Raw genomic sequence first — 21,271 nt, forward strand, 5'->3', positions numbered from 1 at the left:
CACACAAGAAAATAACTGAAATCATGATGAGAAGTATTAACGCTGAAATGGGAAAGAAAGCCACTAGTGGCTCGAAACTCAGATGAATGATTCGGTGTGGTGGGGATTTCCCTTTTGCACGTTTTTTGGTGACCAAAAAAGTGTTTAAAAAGAAATTAATCTTTTACCATTAAATGGATTATAGTAACATAATTAAATTCCATTTACACTAAGGCGATTGGCCGAGAACTTCGCCAACGCGTGGAACTAATCATAAATAGGGGTAAACAGTAGATCTGTGGAATTTGATGGTCGTGTCATTTTAACTACAGTAGGGGTAAAGTTAAGCTGGGATTTATTTCCACACCCAAATTTTGATTTTCATGGCCTCGGTCGACTAATCCGGAATAATCTGGTGACATACTCGTGCTTTGCAATAATTGATTATTAGAACATTCTCTAGGTCTGACTCCCTACTTCTCAATTGTGCCGTTGTTATATCCATGTGCGCACCTGAAGATTTAATATGATTTGGACCTTCTCTTCCACCACACTGTCACAACGCCGTTACCAAGCCAGTGGTCTGGGAACGTTGGCACATTCTTGGATTTCCTTTTATTTGTGACATGGAGGACGATATGGATGTCGAGGACGCTGGGGGCCGTGTGTCGGACGGTGGGGGCCGTGTGTCGGACGGTGGGGGCCGTGTGTCGGACGGTGGGTCGGAAAGTGGGAGCGATGAGGACTCGGGCAGCAGTCGGGAGTCTGGGGGCGGTGGAGGTGGCGGCAAACGAATTTGGCAGCTTTTCGTCGTGGGCCTCGGGGGAGGAACAACCATTATAAGGATCCACGGGGTATTTATCAACTTTACTTCAAAAACTCGCATTTCTATCCTGAGATTGTAGACAGATAAGTTGATGGTTCCATTTCGTTTTGGCGCCCGTAGACACGTGCATCGACAATATTGAGATTCAGCTGCAGAATCGTAAAATCTACATGTATGAAGAGAACCAGCTGCAGAATTTGCATTGTAACCTTCAAACCTGGCTAGCAGTGTTTCCCGGCAAATTCAATTATCATGTGACTTTATTCTTAAGACCAAGACGAACGAACGGGACTGTTTTAAGTTTGTTTCTTAGTAGTGGAAGGTGGTCGGAGTGCAAACTGGGAATAATCTCTAAGTAGATGTGTGGCTTCTGTTTGTATGCGTTTGGATCCTTTTCAGGAAAAAAAATCTTGCAGTAGCGGCACTAGCATTAGAATAGAATAGTTGTGGAGTTTGACAATACATTAGAATTCGGTGAAAATTGTCCAAAGGAGGATATTGTTTTCATAATTAAAGGCAGAAATGCTAGGGAGTAATTCCTTTTTAGTCCTTAGTCTTAGTTATTCTTCTTTAAGCAACTATTGTGAACCTTTCTCTATGGAATGTTTTTAATGATTGATTGTTCTTTGATCACGACTGTCCGCCATGATTCATACTCAGCTCCCTGTTCATGCAGGATGCCACAGTGGACGAACTGATCAACGCAATCAGCGCGAGCAACAACATCCCTCCTGAGGCACAGCGCGTGCTGTACACCACCAAGCAGCTGGAGTATGGCCGGGGGAAACGTCTCTCCGACTACAACATGCAGGACCAGTCCACTCTGTTTGTCGTCTTACGGCTGCAGGGTGGCAGCAACGCTGGCCTGGAAGAGGACGAGGAGACTTCCGAGGTCCCCAGCCTGATCAGTGGGTCGGATGACCCCGACACTCCCCGCGTCAGGATGTCCTGTGGGCACGCCATCACACCGGAGACGCTCACCATATACTGCGAGAATCTTCTGAAGTAAACAGTTGTCAGTTGTAATAGATAATTGAAATATGGTACATGTAAAAAGGTAGTGAAGCCGGTCAAGCGATTGCAAGGCTATACGTTAGGTAATGTTCTATGTTGTTTAGTATAACCGAAAACAGTCATGAACTGTCTTCGAAGGGTTTAGTTAACCCAAGCTTAAGGATCAGGAGTAATCTCTGGTGGCTATGACAGCCGAACTCCAGCCACGACACCAGTCAGATGAACCTTGAGCTACAACTGCGACAGTAGTGTACTTGTGAAGCTCTTTTAATTTCAAAGCATCAGCACTTTTTTTTCTGAACAGATTGCTTTCTATGTACATTATAGATCATTGGCCCTTTCCTATATATATATCAATGTTTCAGGGATGGGAAGTACATCTTCCAGTGTCCCCACATCAGCGAAACTACCGGAGAGCATTGTGGGAAGGAGTGGCCCTATCCGGAGGTCGGTGACCGCGCCGCTCTTCCTCAGGAAAAACGAAAAAAGTTCGAGAAAGGTATCGCCAAAAACTATTTACGTATCGGGATGGGCATCCAGAGGTGTCCAGAGTGTAGGTCCTACTGCGAGCGGTTAAGATGTTATCACAGGCGCAATGAGCGCGTGCGCGTGGTGTGCCGCCTGTGTTCAACTGTGTTCTGCTGGTGCTGCCTGCAGAAGTGGGTCTCTAGTGATACGGTCGTCTGCGGTAATAACGACTGTAGTGGCGAAGACAGGCGTCTGAGGTACCTCCGCAACTTCCAGCGAAGGACCATCGTGGGAGTGCCGGACTGTCCCGGCGTCAGGGCCTGCCCGAGGTGCGGCATACTCATCACACACGACAGGGCATGCAAGCACATGGTAATATTCCCTTACGGTGCTTTGTGTCTTATGATTCTGAAGTAAACCGGCACCAATGGTATTTTTTAATGTCATACTTTCAACGGTATCATTCGACTAATGCTCTGTGAACTTGGGTGTAAACCTTTTTTTAACCTTGAATGCCCACAGACTTTTAAAAGTCATTTTGAAAGCCTGGATGCACTTGGTGTCTTTTGTATAGATATCCAGACCTGCATCTGTAGCCTGAAGTTCTGTTTCATCTGCCTGAAGCCTGCTGTCCATGGAGAGTATCAGTGCGGCCCCTTCAACAGCCCGTGTGAGGTCGCCAACGTGCAGACAACCATTCCCAGCGACCACCGAGAAACACAGTCTTCTTAGAATGCTCATTATTTCCATCTAAACGGAGAGATACTTACAAAGTTTTGTTTGGAAAAACATACGTGTAATTTTTGTTTGTACTTTTTATTACTTGAAGGTTTTATTTTAGAGATTAGCAGTATTATATCGAAACCTTACTGGTCGAGAACAGTAGACGTAATAGCAGAGAAAATACATCATCTGCAAAACATGTATGTCTTAAAAACGAAAACTGAAGAAAAATATTTTGAAGAAAAGGTCATTGATAGATCTTGCGTGGTAAACTTAAAGAGTTGCATATTGGTTATTCTGTGGCATTTATACATTGTTGTGAATGTACCGTTCTCGTTAAATGATCAAAACGGTCTGCTATTATGAACTACCAAAGTGGTTATCAGGCATGTACGTCCAACGTTGCTTTCAGCACCAGGGACAGGCCTGTTCTATTTGACAGATGGCGTTTTGCCACAGGTCGCTAGATGGCACTAACTCGATGAACTAACCGCACTCAGTCACACCCAGTTTTGTTTTTCGTTTGTTCTAGGAATTTAGTTAAGCTTCCCTTGCTTTTGTTGTCGTTCTTGGAGCATAGCTGTACTATGACACAGATGGCTATGTAGCCTCAAATACAGAATAAAAAAGACTGGGTTGGCAAAAACAATAGTTCCCTCTCATTCTTTCCGTATTGTCACTCACGGTATTGAATAACATAAACACTTACTAGTATTCGACAGTTTACATGTCCATGAAAGACTTGTTTAAGTGTTAGATGCTGGCGCTGCGGCTTGGTATCTGCATATACATGTACAAATACACGAGAAAAGTGTCGTTATACTACTCTTCCTACCACTTAATAATCAGGCAGCAGCAGGGGTCCAGTTTAGTGCCTCGTGAGTGTACATCTTTTCATAACTATTACGCTCACAAGTTCAATTTATTCTGAATCAAAGTTTAACTGTAATTAAATTGTGTTGGTAATCACATTTAAAGTTCGATTCAGAATGACGTATACCAACACAGATGAACTTTCAAGTGAAGTTCAATCTATTTTATTCAATCATACTATAATCTTTTGCCTTGCATAACCACCGATCGCGATGTTACACAAACACTTTCTACCACCGAGCGTTTCCGCACCTATGTTACTACGAAACGAAGTTACGACCCTTGCTCTGTCCCGACTGCACCAGATTTTGTCAACAGTACTTCTGAGACAGTCCCCTTGTGTATCACATAAACACACAAACGAGTACTCTAACATTTGTGAACGCAGCTCATTGTTTTTCGTTTTGCTTTACTTAAGGGTGCGACTTGTTTACAAGAGGATCTACAAGCTACGATTACCATCCAATTTTCGTGAAAGTAAATGCACACATGCGTTCCTATGTGATCCCCATCCGACTAGAAAGCCCACGCCTGGGGGCGGATCAAGAAACACACAAAATGCACTCAGAGAAAGAGAATCTTAAAATCACGACCGACCGTTTTGTTTGACGTGTGTGCTATTCAATTAAGCCTGTGTGCACAGTTCTTGGCGAGCTGTAAGCTCTAACTGGGTAATAATTTGCGATAGTATCAAAGTGTCAACATACCCTATTGTACTGCTGATGGAGTGAACTTGTTAACATACTCGGTGTTGGACTGGTTTTATTTTAGACCTGTACAAAAGATCCTGGACGTGTGCCAATGTTTGTAGGCTATGTGGTTGTGTCGCCAGGACAGGTGTCAAGATGAGACGAGCTAGATAGAAGGTGCAGGATATACAACCGTCTAGATGAATGGGGACTGGTAACAGTACTGGTAGTACTAATACGTCGTAATTTGCCTATCGTCGTCTCTTTGATTATAAAACAGCCCCTACCACACCACCTGGTTCATCTTCAGCTCACCTGAGATAGAGTTCATGGACCCTAGAGCAGCTTAGTGGCCTTAACTCTAAAATCCAAACGTGACGAAATAGCACAAAGGGCAGCTTACATACTCCCCGCCTCCGCCCTGTTTTTGTTTCCCCGCGCTCACTAACTTACCAGTCTGGAGACTAGTTGCCTGCGTTACGTCTGGCGGAAAACAGAGAATTCAAAGTCTGTAGTCCGTAGCCGGTGTGACAGGCGATGGTGAAAGATATGCGTGTTTGCTCAATGCGCCATACGCTGGAGATGTCTGGGTGAATAGAGAGCCGGGGACAGGGATACTCTTTACAAGATTTATGGACCAAAGGCGAAGTCACGGAGCGGCGGTTTGCTTTAGTTTTATATGGGCCGTGATAAACTTCTGGTTGTCGGACACGATTGCTCTTGTGTGAGGCAGCCTTGTTTTCGAGCCTCGATGAACAACTGAAAACACTGTGATCAACCGTCACGTGCACTTCGATTGGTGACAGAGGTCGCCTAGGTGAGGCTGCCTGAGGCGTTCCCAACGGTTACGGTACATTGGTAAATAGTTGTAACAGGGAAGTGGTTATGGCGCAAGCTGGGCTCACTACGCCACAGCTGGCGCTACCTGTGGTCGGGATGGACAACAGGAGACGACAAGACGTCGATTCCGCTTACAGAATGACCGGCGTTAAACTACCGCGGGTGGTGGACGATCGAGTGTTTCTTGTGAAACGAGGCACACAACAAAGGACAGGTGGGAAGCAAGGGAAGGCACCGCTGCCAAGCGACCCTGGCACCAAGAACAGGAAGGCGTCGTTCTCCAAAGTGCTAAAACCTCTGCGCCTCTCCGATTCGCGCAATTCTGACGCAGAGGTGAAACCTGTCCGCTTCGGGCACTGGGGCAGTGCGGAGGGCCAGCTGAAGCGGCCGCGGGGAGTGGCGGTGACGAGCTCCGGGCAGATATATGTCGTCGATGCGGGGAGCGAGCAAATCCAGGTGTTCAGTCCGGAAGGAGACTTCATCCGGAGGTTTCTTACTGGCAGAGGCAACACCAGGTCAGACCCGTGGGGCATAGCGGTGTTCCACCACGGCATCCTCGTCACCGACGCCGAGGAAAGTGTCGTCAACGTCTTCAGGAAGAGCGGCCACTACGTCGGACAGTTCGGCAAGGGCATCCTGCACAGACCGTGCGGCATCGCGGTGGACCCGAAAACGGACATGATATTTGTTACCGACAGGGAATGTGTGAAGGTCTTCCGCGGAGAAAACGGGGTGCTCATGAACATGTTGTACTTCTACGGTTGCGCGAACCCGTATGGATCTTGTGTTGACTTCAAGTATCCGTTACCGTACCATGTTGCAGTTGACAAGGGGAACGCTGTGGTGTCCGACTGGAGAGAACATTGTGTTAAAGTTTTTGATATCGAGAACGGTGTACTTATAAAGCGGATAGGGGCACGTGGCGCCCGGGTAGGAGGCCTCGAGCACCCGCGTGGAGTGTGTTTGGACCGCGCTGGTAACGTTATTGTCGCGGACCATGGTAACAAACGTGTTCAACTTTTCGATTGTAGGAAGGGGTACGGGTTTGGACGGTATGTGGCCACCGAGGCGGACGGAGTGCGCTCACCGGAGGACGTCGCACTCGTGCCCGACGGCAGGTTCGCTTTGACCGATAGCGATCGGCATTCCGTGACCCTAATCGGCACGGGGCTGGGCACAACCACCAGATCATTGGATCACCTTTTCTACAACGCCTCGTCTAGAGAGAGATCCGCCAACCATTTTGTCTCCGACTCGGGCCCAGAAATCTCCGAACGAGACGAAATCGACTTAGACTAAAACCGATTCCTCGCCTAATCAATAAGTAATAATCTTGCTTTTGTTCAGTCAATGTTTACTAATTTGCATAGTTTCCCGGGGCTATCTCTAAATCCACTTGCACATCTGGGGATTACAAACTTCTTGTCAAGCCTAATTTCAACACTTCGCTTCACACTGTGTTCTTGTTCGGAAAGTACATGTAACTCATAGTTTACAGTTTAACGAGTTCACATGTGTGTAAGCCGGAAATTGGGACGCTCGGGAGTGACGTTTAGGTTTGGATATTGTTACACAGTACATTCTTTGTTGTACCAGTTTTTCATAGACATGAATGCGCACACTTAGGACCGGCATCATGCCGACAATGTGGCCGGTAAAAAGTATCTACCATTGCTCATGATACTGCAGGGTAGTTGAGGGCTTAAGGCTATACATGTTGGAAGAGCAAAATGTTTCTCCGTCAATGTCGCATTTTGTCGTTTCAGGCCTAGGGCACATACTGAACAACGCCAATTATTGAAACGTTTAGATAATTACCATCAGTTCATTTCTATAAAACTTATTACCTAACGACGGATATTAGAGACTTGGAGACTGCCCTTGTTATGTAGTGTTTGTTAAATATGCACACCGCCATCAGGTTTTATTTGACAGGTGCACAAACACAGTAATCTGTTATTCTAGCTGATAATCATTTCTTAAGGCTGGATTTGTGGTCTTAAGGCATTGTTCCCACGCTCTATAGCAACCGTAAGCTCCGAAGGGAAAGGAACTTACAACAAATACCACGTTACAGAGCAGTCCTATAACCACATTACTGGGAGAAAGTCACTTCTCTATGTACGATGTATAATATCTGTGCCCTGAATCTTGTTTACTAGGTCTTTTCTACATGTCGTCCCAGTACAATGGTTAGAACCACTCACATTGTGTTTGCACACTGTACCAAACAGGCACCAATAAAACCGTTTGATTGCCTACAAACGATCTAATTTGTTGCACTATCTACAAAGCAAACACGGCAGCCACGTTATTTGATGGATTCTAGTTGCTGTGTGCTTGTGATAGACGTAGCCTTGAGACTATCTCACTGAAAAATTTGTGGATTCATCATGATTTGCGAAGGGTAATCATTAACACGTCTTTAAGAATGGAGGAAAGGAAATTTGAATCGTGTAATCAAAACCTTAATAAAGAAAAAGTTGTGTCAAATCTTATTGGTAAGGCTTCTCGATTTATTTGTTTCATGTTCACCCCCATAACATTTAAAAATTCCCCTCAGTAATAGAGTTTTATCTTTTCCATCTAATTTGCTACCTACTCATGCTTACATGCCTACTCAAGGAACCAGATAGATTTTGTAAATGGCCAGACCTTTCAGATATCATCCAATACCTTTCATCAGTTACTGACAGATTGTTTCAGTCACTGAGTACAGGTGGTGGATGCTACCTGAAACACCTAACCATTCACATGATCTATACAGTTGTAACTTTTGTACTATGCACCATCACCTTTATGTCAGTATGAGTGACCACTCGTGATTATGCAACTTTCAAATTAATGGATGCTTTACCAGCATTATTAAGTTAAAACACTACCCTCACCTTTCAGCATACAAGGCCATGTTTCTATAACCCTTGGGCCAGACTGTTGGGCAAGTACTAAAGCAGGGCACAAGTCGAATGGTAGCTTCACCAGTATAAAATGTTATATACTAAAAGAAAACACGTGGCATGTGGAAGAAGGTCAACAGACCGGCAGAGAACACTGTGTACGAGACCATCACTACCAATGTGGGAATGTTCTTTATTCAGGAGTTGGACAGCAATAGAAAATGTTCCAGCTCTCAACTTAGAGTTAGACAGTTTGGTGTGGCCGATAAAAGTACCACTTTGTTCTTTTACAATAGAACATGTCCATCGTGAATGTTATTAACGAAGGTTAAAGAAATAAAAATAGGTCCTAGCCCAATGCTGCCACATAATGTACCTCTGTCTACTACTATATAAAACTGTGATACAATCTTAACATACAGGGTTTTTCTTTCACCAAGGGTATCTTAGTTTTGAAACTTCCCATATAAAACTATCAAGCTGCACAGTCAATAGTGGGATACAGTACATCAAGGATCTGTCAAGAAACAGGGTAGTCTAGTTTAACTACCACAGAATCCTATATGAAAACATTAACAACTGAAACTGATACTGCTCTTAAGTTTAATGGGAAGAATCACCCAAATGCTTTGGGGGAACATAAATTGTACAATACAAAAAGAAAAGTACAAAAAAAGCTCCAGTCCTCATTTTGCGGCAGTTGCGAGTGGGTTGCGGAGTACCAGGATGACGGAGTCGCCTCGTAGGAACATCTTGGAGATGTAGCGATCCTTGTTAATGGGTTTGGACTTCTTCTTGCCTTTTCCTGTCTTTGGCACCTCCGTCCACATCTCTTTTACATTCTCTAGGACCATGTTACAGTGTCTGTGGACAGGAAAACAACAGGTTATTTTGTTGCAGAATTACTGATACAAACTATACATACATACAGTATTTACATCAGGAAGCAATATGAAATACATGTATATGAATGGAAAGGACAACTGTACATTATATAATTGATGTGATCATTAATATGAAACAAAATAAAACAAATGAAAATGTCTGTAGTTTATGTAGTTTAATGCCCTTAAATCTTTGTTTGAGAAGCCAAGCCAAGAAGACTTCTTAACACTTCTTGAACCCTGCATATGGGCTGCCTCTAAACAAAACTTATCATCATTATGATAAGGGGTACACAAAGGAGTGAAGAAACAAGACTGTAAATAAATAAATAAACAAGACTGTACCTGTCAAATGCCTTGACTCTGGCCAGAAGTTTCTTGTTGTTCCTGCAGTTGATGAGGACCTGAGTGTTGTTCTTCACAGACTGGGTCAGCACCGAGAGGGGGCCTGTTGGGGGTCAGGATTTACATCTTAGTCTTTTATGCAAAGTATATCAGTGAGCATCCCTGTCGTCCATGCCTTGATGTTATATGTTAAGGTTTAGCCCATAATTTTTTCAAGCCAAATTACATTTATGTCAACCAACACACATACTCTTATTTTGTCTACTGACATGGATATAGCTTATGAGGACACAATAAAGCGATTAACACCTGAAAATAAAGGTCTATGTGAGGTAGTGCTTTGTTTCCGACTCGCAGCAGAGCATGCACGTTCGCCCCCCTCCCCACCTCGCGCCTTTCTCACCTGTGTTGAACTCCTCCTGTTCCCTCTGCGCCAGCTCTTCTGGCGTCATCTCACTCTTGGGCTTCGACATCGTTGATGAACAATGTTATAGTTGCTAAAAACTCGTGAATATTTCCTCCAGTTAAGGAAATGTTGTGATACTGAGCAAAAATTCAGATCAACGTGAGGCGCGCGTCACTTCTTCCCAGCATGCCTTAATCTTTCAAGACCCCACACGTGTATCCGGGGGCATGGGCATACAGACTGTACATAAATTTGACCCCTAAACATCTAAAACGTACCATACTTATGGTGATATATATACAAAGTTCATCTCAAATAAACTTTCATTCGTAATCTATTCCTTATCACGACATTTGATGATGTCTTTTGTGGTTTGGTAATCATCAGGCAATTTTTAGAAACGCTTTGTGACCTTCCCAAAACATCGCTCTCGCGAGACTTCGAATTCCCAGACGAAATAAATATGGCGGCCAAACATTTGGCGGCTTTTACAAACGATCGCCATGAAAAATGCTAATAAAAACACAAACAGAAGGCTATTCGTGACTTAGAGGTGTGTTCATGATGCCAAAGAAGAGGACCAAGTCGGGAAAAGTTACCAAAAGGAAGGGTGAGTTCCTTATGTTATTTTTTAACCCTCAAATTATGATAGCAGAAATGTTCATTTTTGAAGAAATATGAACAACAACAAACGACCAGCAAACAAATTTAGTATCATCCAGGAGGTTTTAAAAAGAAAATTTATAGATGTAAGGTAAGGTTGTGTAGTTTACTACAGATCTTTGATCCTAAGGTTGCTAACATACTTTGTCTTGTAGCACTCGCAAATAAGCAAATTGATAGCCAAAAAGTAAGAATTATGCAATCGGCTGTTTCAATTGTGAAATAAGATTTATTTTGTTCTTCAACATTGTTTGTGTCTCTTCTATAAAATGACTGACAGTGCGCAGTGATGACATCCCTCCATCCACGAGCCTCCCCCCATTGGTGGATGGTCAGGTCCGGTGTTTACTGAAAGTGACTGTCAGTAAAGTCATATGGACTGTACCAACTCCTCCTGAGGTAGGCAACGTCAGACTCAAGTGGTGGGGAGAACAAACAGATGGCAATATTTTCAGGTAAGCAACTGTTGCTTTTCTAATTTCTCCGAGCTGTTGGAATATGTGAAGAAACACAAAAGAAACAAGTATCCTATTACACCATTTCTGCCTATCCTGGCAGGCTGCGATATTGATAATAACTGAGGACATACACTAAGGCAAACAAACAAACCAGCTGATTACATACCTCCGTTTTGAAGGAGGTATCCAGTCTGACATAATATTCATACAGGCTAAATGGAATTTACCTTTGAAGCTAGAGATTAAAAAGCACCAACGTAGTACCCCCTTAACTGACCTCCAGTCACAGACTTTTACTTTGAAATAGAATGCTAGTAATGATTGACTGTGTTACTGTTAGATAAGATTGCAGTGACTTCTATGATACTCAGTTTATTTTGCCTCTTTAACAGGCCACTTGATGTGAAGAATCCCAAGAAGGATGTTGTGAAGTCCACCTGCAGATATCCCATCAGATGTGGACCCAAGCAGTTCTCAGCTTACCTCAATGATATCCTTTAGTAGGAAGTTTTCACTCTGTACATGGACTAGTCTGACTCTGATTAAATTGCACCCCCAGTGGACCTTCGAACAACACCTCTGGGAACTCCAAGGCAACTAGGAAAATTTATGGTGTTTTTCTGCGTATGATTCGGCCCCTACATTGTGCTGGTTCAAGCACAGCATTAGGCTAGGGTCTGCAGTTTTTTCTAGGGTCTTTAGGTTAATCGGAAACACAACATTTTTTTCCTAGGCCTTACCTGTAAGACAGCAGAATCAGACCCTCCTGATATAGCTAACGTTATCAACTCACATTCAATCATTTTAGACTAGAGTTCAGGGTGTACTTGTCTTCCCTAACAATGCTTACATATGGCATCAATGGTTTTAGAAGTCCTCAGCGGTTCTGACCAGGTGCCTGTTGGACGTGCACAAATCAACCAGATAGGACAGCTGGGACCCAACAGGCCCATCAACGGGTATGTTCGGTTTCTGTATTTCGCAACTACTTAGATATTGTTTTTGATTTCTGATGATCAGAAAAGATGAAGATGTTGCATCAGTTATGATGTAGTAATTACAAGTTGGTCAAGTACCTGTCTGGCATACTAAAAGATGGCTCTATTGTGCTTTGAATGTTCACAGTTCTTATGGCACTGCATTTCGTAGAAATATATGTACATGTATATTCATTATTACATACATGTAGCTCATCACACACTGTGTTTTGACCTTTCCAGGTTCTTTTCTGTGTATTCACCAGAGCCTGCCAAGATTGGAGAACTTCATGTGTCTCTCATGCTGGAGTCTTTGCTAGGTAGGAAACAGTCTTTTGCTTCAAAAATACAGTTTTACATTTCAAGGATATTTCATGAGTAAAATTAATTCAGAGAGTTTCTGAAGGGATTTCGATATCACCATCAAACATTGATACATTTGTAACAGATCTATCTGTTGCATGTTTACAGAAATGTTTCCACTTGACATTAACATTATTCTTGTATTTCTTTCAGCCACATATGATAGCTCTGGATCAGTCCCCACCACAGACATGAGTGTGGATAGCCTGGACCCAGGACAACTTTCCGGCACACATCGACCCTCCACCGCCCCTCAGCCCATTCCACAGTCTGTCCTGGCTGGGTCTAGTGACGACCCCTTTACTTCTCCTGCAGTGGGAGTGAGTCTCTAACTAGTTTGCATCCATAGACTTGTTAGGGGGACTGTACAAAAGTGTTACTGCTAAGGCCTTGTCTCAAGTCCTAGAAAAGGGGATTTTTTTGGGTGTGACATGAATGAAAAGAAAAAGGTAAGAGCCTAGTCTTTTGAGATGGGAAAGTGTGAAACTGGTCATGGCATTGGCAAGAAATCCTTCAATCTTAAATCTAACCTTGCAAATGTTTAAGTTAGTCCTATGTATACTAGATACATACATTACATGTGTAGTGCTTAGTTAGACTAAAGCCAAGGATTATAGAATCTTTGTCCCCTGTGTTGTGTCTTGTAAAAGCTGACATTACTCTACTTAGATACATGTATATGAATATCAGGAGTGAAGACACCTGGCATGGTTGTTATAATGTCGTTTGTCATTCATTTATATCATTACAGCATGTCAGATCAGCCACCCTACCTTCTGACGTTCTTCGCTCAGCACACAGCTCTAGTGATGAGGTGCGGACACCTAGAGGGGTAGACTCACAGTTGTACGGGAAACATCCTAGTCAGACTGTCCCAAGTAGCTCTGGTGATGATAGAGATGGTACCACAGCGTTACAGCAGACAGTGGGAGAGGTCAGACCCAGCAGAGGGGAGTCTGTGAGTGGGACCTCTGTCAGTGATGGTTCCAAAGTGGATGACAGCGGTATTAAAGGTATGACAGAATGCTGATCAACACTTCCTTAACTTTTCCAGTGATAGATAATGTGCAAGGTTTTCTAAATAATGCTATATATCACAGTAAATAATTTCCAGTCCTTAGTTTAAGGCAAATTCTACCAAATAAAAAAATTTAAAAAATGAAGGTAGGTAACAAAAGAATATATATTGGAATGGCCCAGTTGAAACTGCACACATATGGAGTCATCAAACACATGACATGTAGTTACTAAAAGGTAGATGCCATCTTACAGTGTCTTACCTTCATAGAACCTGGGATGTTGTTATGATACATCTTCACTTATGTGTTTGTATTCCAGCCCCCATTCCTGGAGACCTGATCTCAGAGCTGCTTGATCGCGGCACCAGACTGAGGAATGCTATGGTCAAGGCACAGGTACAGACAGAGGTGGATCTGATCAACTCCAACAAGCAAGAACAACAACAAATACCAGACAGTGTGGAAGGCCATGATAGAGGTTCAAAAATCCCGGTAGCAGACAGGTAACATTTTAAGTCATGGACGTCTCTGTTTTCCTGCAGAGAATCATTGTAATATTCATCATTATTCTTGGCACATTAAGAATTAACACAGCTACTCCATTTTCATAATTAATTAGGTTACTCAGTCATGTATATGTCACAGTAGAGATGGCGATTCAGGACAATCGGCGATTGTCCTAGGACAGATCGCGATCGCAGTCTGTCCTAGGACAAACGGCGATCGCGATCTGTCCTAGGACAATCGCCGATCCTACTAGTAGAGATTGCGATCGCAATCTGTCCTAGGACAAACCACGATCGTGATCTGTCCTAGGACAATCGCCGATTCTACTAGTAGAGATTGCGATCGCAATCTGTCCTAGGACAAACGGCGATCCAAACTTAATGATGCTAAGATATACTAATAAAGGAAACAGCAATATCTTGTATAATCCATGATTTTATTTAGTATTTACAAATTCTGAGATTGATATTTTGACACCTGTTTTAACACTTTACAATTGTTATTGTTCCCCTATGGTTGTGAATTCAATAGGTGTGAAACTGTGAGTAATATCTTGACACCTCAAAATTTGCATACTGAAACATTGTTGGATCACCTTCTTCCAACTGACATCTTTCACACATTATCAAAATTTTGTCACTCAACTTTATCAGAAATTACTTTATCAGAAAACATACTCATTCATCCATTATAAAATATGAAGTAATTCACCTAAAATAGTTGATAATTATGAAATGTAGGTAGTATGCTAAACCTGATTGAAATATTGTGCAATGATTCAATCTATTTTCTAAAGCATTTCCATCTAGTCAGAATTTGTCCAGGCAAGTAGAATCGCCGTTTGTCCTAGGACAGATTGCGATCGCAATCTCTACTAGTAGAATCAGCAATTGTCCTAGGACAGATCGCGATCGCAAACTTGTCCAAGTAGAATCGCCGTTTGTCCTAGGACAGATTGCGATCGCAATCTCTACTAGTAGAATCGGCGATTGTCCTAGGACAGATCGCGATCGCAGTCTGTCCTAGGACAAACAGCGATCGCGATCTGTCCTAGGACAATCGCCGATTGTCCTGAATCGCCATCTCTACTGTGACATATATATGCCTACGAAATGACTTGTGAACAATTGTGTCCCTGCCCAGAAGAGATACAACAGCTGGACAGCTCCTCAAGCAGATACTGCGGGCAGAAAAAGATGGGAAAATTTCCACAACAGCTGATTCTGATGATGAGGACATTGAGGGAAGGGCAGTGGATCTAGTATTCGGTATGTAATCTCTCCGTATCTACTGTTCTAAAATGATATTTTTTTCCCCACACAGTTAAAACAAACGTCATAGTCATTAGAATAACTAGTATGCTTTATCAATAATTTCATTTGCAGGTGACAACCTGCCAGCAGACATCAGTGCCCTGAAGGTTTTGGATGACTCTCCTGGATCCAGCATCTCCTTGGATACTGATAACAGTGACCCTGGTGACCCCATACACGATGAGAGTCTGCTCAGGGACCTGTTCTATACTGGAGTAGTAAGGCAGCTTTGTTTTTAAATGATCAAGTCATATTCAAAATGTTTATTATTACTCACATTTTTTATTTACTGGTTTTAAAGTTATTGTAAGAACAAGGCAAATTAGAATTTATCACTTCAAGGAATTACACTTTCGGGAGTTTTTTTCAAAGCCTTTTTCTTGTTATTCCTCGATATGTATGGAAATGTAATGAAGAGTGATGTTTGTATGAAGGCCCCCAGTGAGAGCAGTCTGAGTGACTTCTCCACAGATGAAGAGGACGTCACTCTCCATGGACAGAATGATGAGCAGTCAAAGAAGTCAGTAAAGAGGAGGAAATCCCTGGAGGATCCTGGAAACAGGGTGAGGATTTCTTTCAAGGATTTTTCCTCCTCAAGTTTTTGTGTATTTTTTTAATTTTATTTTTGAAACTCACATCATTTCAGATAGATTAGTAAGATACATGTAAAGATATAAAGCAAAACGGACTTGTCACAGCTAAGAAAATGTGTGTCTGAATATAATGCCAATGTCTGGTTATGATAATGGACAGATCTAGAGAACAGAAAATGACACAGAAAACAACTAAATATTCTTGCTTTTGTTTTTGTACAACAGAGGCCAGCATCACGGCAGTCTTCCCTTGACAGTAGCCATCTCAATGTGTCCAGTGTCGTGTCTAAGGGCAAGACACAAGGTAGCAGGAAAGAGGATGACACACATGGAGAAGAGGAGTCCTTGGATGTGTCCAGGGCCTCTGACAGCTCAAAAGTCTCCTTTGACCTTCCTATGGACACTACAGGTACTATTGTAGAATTATGTAACAAGGTTTCCTGTTCTAGAGTTGACTGTTATGTTCCAAGCTGCACATGAAAATATGTGTTACTGAAAGAAATATGTTCAAACTTGTACAGACTCTCCCTGCCAACTAGAAGCATTTTTAGAGTATGCCCTTCAAAAACGGAATGAAAAATTGGCACATTCCAACAGTTATAGAAAACTGATAGAAAGGTTTATTCAATAGAACCAACAAGAGTACCTCTTTCTGAGCATTCCAGGTACCACAGCTGGTGTTGATGGGTTGTCAGTTGAGAGACTAACTCTGCTGGGAAGAGTCCATGTAGCTCGAGTTGTGATAGAGTCACTAGGAGTCAACACTGATGATGACGACAAACCCAAATCTACCAAGGCCAAGGACAGTAAGAACAAGCTAAGGGGCAGGCCCCCCAGGCCTTCTCCAAAGAGAGCTAAGAGGTATGTGCTGAAAAGTTGATTGAAGTCTGTACAAGCAGCTTTTACATCTTAGTTTGTCAGCAAAAAAAAACAACAGAATATTTCATACTGACTCTCCAAACATGATCAGTTTGCTTAAGATATGTTTTTAGGGGAAATCAAGCTACCTTGGTGAAGAGTTAACTTTTCCTGTGAGCTGTACAATTAGTGTTTCACGTACAGTATATGAAAGTAAGGCATATCATAGCCTTCTAACATGTCTAGTCATGTCTAAAGTGATTTTGAAATGTGTTGTTCAGCACCTACTTCGTGGAGTATCAGTTCCCAGTAGCTGCCAGCTCCAGAGATAAGGGTGGGGCCAGCGCCATGGCAACAGAGGTCATGAGGGTCGCATCCAAGAAAATGAAAGATGGAGGTACATGTACTTACTAGTAACATGTTTCACGACTGTAAATTCTGTAAGAATGACAATGAGTGTTTCTAAGTCAAGTACATAAATGACTGACAGCTGATAGATCTGCTTACTGTTATGTCCATATGTTTTAGTGAGCTGACAAGTCTGTGTAGCATGCATTGGTCAACACTTTTACTTCTGTGCCATATTAAGATTTATAACTTTGAATCCCATCTGCCATAGCTGTGAACCTCATTATGCACTCCTCTGGTAAGTGTTGGTGCTCCTTCGGCATTCTTCTTTCCGTAGGGAAGCTTCTAGTTTCTTGGTTGTAATGCGTACCATTTTTGTTCTGTTTTTCTGTTTGCAGTTGTGACATTTGGACACAGGTCGATGTTCCCTGTCCAGTTTGATGGACCCTGTGTGGAAAGATGGTGGAAACAGCCGCTAGAGTTCAAAGTCTTCTGTAGAAATCCTGGGCAAAAATCTGTGAGTTGGAACATAGCTTTAAATGTTTTGTTTTGACATACTAATGAAAGCCTTATGATTTGCATGTTTGAGATATTAAAACAAAAATAGACATTTTACTTGCAGATAGTTGCACTTGCTGTGACATTTAGTTGTAAGAATTACTGCAAAAAAGTATTTTATCTCAGAGTGGTGTAAAACCTCTAAGATTTGCCTTACGATAACCATAATGTGATATTTGCAATACTTTTCAGCCAATCTTAAAGGGGACATGTAGCCTTCCCTTGAAATCCGTCTTGAAGTCAGAAGACCTGAGTGTCTACTGTGACCTTGAGGTGAAAGGTGAATCCAGGTCAAGGTCATCATCCACAACATCAAGGTCAGAGTCAGAAGCTCTGCAAGAAGGACTAGGGCCACTTAAGGTACATACAAATTTTCTATTAACGTGATAAAAGTCTCGGCCATAAATTCTTATATGGTTTGACATTAAGAATAAAAACTGTCACACATTACAACAGATTACAAAAGGTTTCTTGGAGCTTTCAGATAGCATTTGCCATCTTTCTTTCTCATACTGTTCTTGCTTGTCATCTCTTTTTATTACCACAACAGTCTGTTACAATGAAGGATTGTTTTATTATCGTCTTTTACTCTTTCCCAGGTGTCTGTTGAGCTGGCATCTGACAGTAAAGACTTTCCCTCCGCCTTGGCAAAGACTAAGTTAGCCGAGCTGAAGGGGTCGAAGGTCGTGCCCATTCCTCAGCCAAAACACAAACCTGTGACTGCGGTGCAAAGAGCTGTTCAAGACATTGTAGAGAAAGGTACTTTATTTTTCTTTGTGACTTTAGAAAATCATAGGTGACGTCTTTAACTGTATGGCAGATATGTGAATGGACTTGTGATGCAATAGAATGAAAACCTAGTACATCAATAAGATTACAGTGGATTTTCTAAATACAATGTGGGTGACATAAAATTTTTTGTTCTACAGAGCTGAAGTCTTTATTAACTTCTTAACACCTGCGAAATATTTCTTTTGTTCATCTACAGGTGAGAAAACAGCTGTGCATACATCTGATCAGCCACCTGTCCGAGCAACAGTGGGTCAAGCAACACCTTTGGAGTCTTCTTCATCTGTAAAGCCTCCCCTTCCTCCTCCAACATCCAGACATGGTCAGACAGGGGAGACAGGCAGTTATGAGGTACTGTACGGTCGTTACAGTGTTTGTTACTCAAGACAGGTACAGTAGGGATATAAGTTTATAGAAGTTATAATTGAAGGTTACCTGTGTGGTAGAACTACATGTACTTTATTCTATATACACACGTGTCAGCAGCTATGGAAGGATTCTCTTCCATTGTAGTTGCTGCCAAAACATGCAGGATTTCAGTGTGACAAGTCGTTTAATGTCATGTAACTGCTGCCACTGTTTGCTTGCAAAATAGGGGTGTTATGCCAATTGACAAAGACAAAGATTCCAATGTTAAAATATTCTGATGTTCACGGTAAGCTATGAATAAACTATACACACATACATGTATTTGTCTTCTTCAGGAAGCCCAGGCTTTGCATATGCTGCTCCTTGTTACAGAAGGCCGTAACATCATGCAGAAGGGGATTCCTTCCTTGGCTGGCAGGGGCAACAGAGATCCATATCCTCCCCCTCAGCCAGTTCCCAGAGTAGGGCCAGTTATATCAGGTACAGTGTCTGTGTCTTGCATACTGACTTTTAGTGTGTACGGTCAAAACTTAGGGCCCGTATACGGCTCTACCTGTACATGTATTTGTATTCTATCTACCTGCCTGTTTGAAAAGGGCCAGCCCATACATGTCTTTTCATTTTCATTTTTGATCCCCTGTGATAGCCATGTTACCCTCTTGGTTTTTATATGTGGACCGGCCCTATTATAAAAACAAACAATAGTCAAACCTGTACCCATGCAGTGATCAACTTTGCATAGGGACGATATGACCATAGACCTTGTGGCCACTCTTTGGTGGTCCCTTGGTTAATTTTCCCATTGATTCAAGCATTAAGAATCCTGTCTTCAGTGGCCACTTCAGCGGTCACTACAGACAGCTTTTACGGTACATCAGTCTGTTGTAGAAATAACGTCTACCAACTAAGTAGACGTTATTTCTACAACAAGTATAAGTATAAGTAAGTAGAAATAACGTATAAGTATAAGTAGAAATAACGTCTAACAACTTTATTACAGGGTTTCATGCTGGTCGTGACCTGTCAGTGCGTAACCCGTACTTGGTGTGCCGGATGTTCTGGTGCGACGAAACTGTTCGCTCCAACGTCTCCTGGGGCACCAACGACCCCCGCTTCGACTTCCACCAATCAGGACCTGTCCTGCTCACGCCTGCCTTGCTGGAGCGCATGCGAAACAACTTCATGATAATCGAGGTCTGGGACAAGAAGACTTCAGCTCATAACGACGTCCTTGTAGGAATCGTGAAACTGCCCCTCCACAACTTGTACATGTCATTCCGAGACAAGCGTATCACCCAAGCTCTGCTGAAGTCACAGTATCCCGTGGTGTCGGTGGACAACTACATGCCAATAGTGGACCCATTCACAGGGGTCCAGTACGGGGAACTGAAAGTCCTGTTGGCAATGGGAGCTGTCCAGCAGGTATCTTGTTTCAGCAACTTTATCATGATTCTGTCTTACTGTGAAGAAGGCATCCGTCTTTGTTTTTTGCATGGTGTCCTTAAGTTTCTCTCTGTAATGAGCAAAGTAACCAACGTCCCTGTCTTACATGTGGGAAGAACTACCGTAAACACAGTAATCCTATCTACCATTTAAGACCTACTCTTTCCTATAAAATGAAAGAGTTATGATACTCAGTGTTGTCCCTTCCAGGTGACAGAATTGCAGAGAATTAAGCTGGACCGGGATGATGTAATAATACCTGACAGGTCACAACACCATCTGCACCACAGGTGAGAGTCTGTCATAGTTGTTAAACTGCCATGTGGCGTAACACACCAATGCTGTACTTTTTAAATAGTTGTGTTAGAAGCTGATTGTTCTTTGTCTATTGCACTGTGAGTCAGAGTGTGTAGCATATCTGAACTCTTGTTGAGAGGTGTGCTATGGTTCTTAACATGCTTAAGGTATGGTTCCAACACATACATGTACATATAGCACTGGCTAACAATGACCCCTCTAAAGACTGTTATTCCTACCTGACGTGTATTATGCATTGCATTTTAATTCTCCTGTCTCTACATCTGTGAGTCAAGCAACCAAATACACAGTACTCTAGTGTTCTTTTCCTTTTTTTCTGTCATGTCCCAGCAGTTAACTTGCCTTGTATCTATGTTATCTACAAAAGTGTGTATTATCCTTAGGTCGCAACAGGGTCCTGCATCAAGTTACTCAGAATCAGGAGTAACCCCAGACCAGACAGAGCACATCTTTGAAGTGGTGGTGGAGGGAGTCCGTGGACTGTCCCAGTTTGAGACAGCTGTGTGGGGAGAGGCTGACTGTTTCGTGCAGTATCACTTCCCTGCCCAGCAACAAACTGCTCAAGGTGGCGGGCCTTCTGTTAGACATGGTAGGTGCCACCTTGTGACAGAATATGGTACTGCAGTTGGATGTTTGACTGGTTTATTTCGGTAAAACTAGTTTCCCAGCCTTAAGCTGAAATGCTGAGCTCAAGATGTAACTCAAACTCAAACTTAATCTTTTGTTTATAGAAATACATACTATAGAATTT

The 21,271-nt window shown here is 42.6% G+C and overlaps 4 protein-coding genes across 5 annotated transcripts in view; 3 read left to right on the top strand and 1 right to left on the bottom strand.

Annotated features, from left to right (window-relative positions):
- Positions 1-270: 270 nt before the first annotated feature.
- On the top strand, positions 271-3,625 carry LOC136434103 (uncharacterized). Its single transcript, XM_066426849.1, has 4 exons — positions 271-833; positions 1,482-1,810; positions 2,185-2,659; positions 2,870-3,625. The coding sequence occupies exons 1-4, from the start codon at positions 606-608 to the stop codon at positions 3,017-3,019; spliced, it is 1,182 nt and encodes a 393-aa protein (XP_066282946.1). The 5' UTR covers positions 271-605; the 3' UTR covers positions 3,020-3,625.
- A 1,832-nt stretch (positions 3,626-5,457) lies between these two features.
- Positions 5,458-6,711, top strand: LOC136429461 (tripartite motif-containing protein 2-like). The gene has a single exon (XM_066419328.1). The coding sequence runs from the start codon at positions 5,458-5,460 to the stop codon at positions 6,709-6,711; it is 1,254 nt and encodes a 417-aa protein (XP_066275425.1).
- Positions 6,712-8,482: 1,771 nt separating this feature from the next.
- On the bottom strand, positions 8,483-10,147 carry LOC136434039 (probable small nuclear ribonucleoprotein Sm D2). The gene is made up of 3 exons (XM_066426701.1): positions 9,942-10,147; positions 9,539-9,641; positions 8,483-9,173 (listed from the first exon to the last, which is right to left on the bottom strand). The coding sequence occupies exons 1-3, from the start codon at positions 10,009-10,011 to the stop codon at positions 8,996-8,998; spliced, it is 351 nt and encodes a 116-aa protein (XP_066282798.1). The 5' UTR covers positions 10,012-10,147; the 3' UTR covers positions 8,483-8,995.
- Positions 10,148-10,381: 234 nt separating this feature from the next.
- The window catches only part of LOC136434007 (C2 domain-containing protein 3-like), a 34,670-nt gene continuing 23,780 nt past the window's right edge, over positions 10,382-21,271 (top strand). The window contains exons 1-22 of one of the 2 annotated variants that reach the window (XM_066426660.1): positions 10,382-10,554; positions 10,888-11,062; positions 11,458-11,555; positions 11,916-12,024; positions 12,286-12,362; positions 12,559-12,725; positions 13,157-13,418; positions 13,744-13,927; positions 15,075-15,199; positions 15,317-15,462; positions 15,679-15,807; positions 16,063-16,246; positions 16,503-16,698; positions 16,977-17,092; positions 17,442-17,560; positions 17,794-17,961; positions 18,201-18,360; positions 18,590-18,741; positions 19,095-19,239; positions 19,760-20,181; positions 20,413-20,492; positions 20,904-21,109. In XM_066426660.1, the coding sequence (XP_066282757.1) occupies positions 10,506-10,554; positions 10,888-11,062; positions 11,458-11,555; positions 11,916-12,024; positions 12,286-12,362; positions 12,559-12,725; positions 13,157-13,418; positions 13,744-13,927; positions 15,075-15,199; positions 15,317-15,462; positions 15,679-15,807; positions 16,063-16,246; positions 16,503-16,698; positions 16,977-17,092; positions 17,442-17,560; positions 17,794-17,961; positions 18,201-18,360; positions 18,590-18,741; positions 19,095-19,239; positions 19,760-20,181; positions 20,413-20,492; positions 20,904-21,109 (3,469 nt within the window). In that variant the 5' untranslated portion in view covers positions 10,382-10,505. The remainder of the gene's footprint in view (positions 10,555-10,887; positions 11,063-11,457; positions 11,556-11,915; positions 12,025-12,285; positions 12,363-12,558; positions 12,726-13,156; positions 13,419-13,743; positions 13,928-15,074; positions 15,200-15,316; positions 15,463-15,678; positions 15,808-16,062; positions 16,247-16,502; positions 16,699-16,976; positions 17,093-17,441; positions 17,561-17,793; positions 17,962-18,200; positions 18,361-18,589; positions 18,742-19,094; positions 19,240-19,759; positions 20,182-20,412; positions 20,493-20,903; positions 21,110-21,271) is intronic. The other variant, XM_066426668.1, reaches the window with a different exon arrangement.

Source organism: Branchiostoma lanceolatum, chromosome 1 (assembly GCF_035083965.1).
Source record: "Branchiostoma lanceolatum isolate klBraLanc5 chromosome 1, klBraLanc5.hap2, whole genome shotgun sequence".
In the NCBI taxonomy this organism is placed as follows: domain Eukaryota; kingdom Metazoa; phylum Chordata; class Leptocardii; order Amphioxiformes; family Branchiostomatidae; genus Branchiostoma; species Branchiostoma lanceolatum.

Bases quoted from the DNA above. Each gene is read 5' to 3' on its own strand.
- LOC136434103 (XM_066426849.1), top strand. From the start codon at position 606: ATGGAGGACGATATGGATGTCGAGGACGCTGGGGGCCGTGTGTCGGAC. The intron at 834-1,481 runs GTATTTATCAAC...CTGTTCATGCAG, and splicing joins CCATTATAAGGATCCACGGG to GATGCCACAGTGGACGAACT. The intron at 2,660-2,869 runs GTAATATTCCCT...ATAGATATCCAG, and splicing joins ACAGGGCATGCAAGCACATG to ACCTGCATCTGTAGCCTGAA.
- LOC136434039 (XM_066426701.1), bottom strand. From the start codon at position 10,011: ATGTCGAAGCCCAAGAGTGAGATGACGCCAGAAGAGCTGGCGCAGAGG. The intron at 9,642-9,941 runs GTGAGAAAGGCG...GACCCCCAACAG, and splicing joins ACAGGAGGAGTTCAACACAG to GCCCCCTCTCGGTGCTGACC. The intron at 9,174-9,538 runs GTACAGTCTTGT...TCCTGTCCACAG, and splicing joins AGAGTCAAGGCATTTGACAG to ACACTGTAACATGGTCCTAG.
- LOC136429461 (XM_066419328.1), top strand. From the start codon at position 5,458: ATGGCGCAAGCTGGGCTCACTACGCCACAGCTGGCGCTACCTGTGGTC.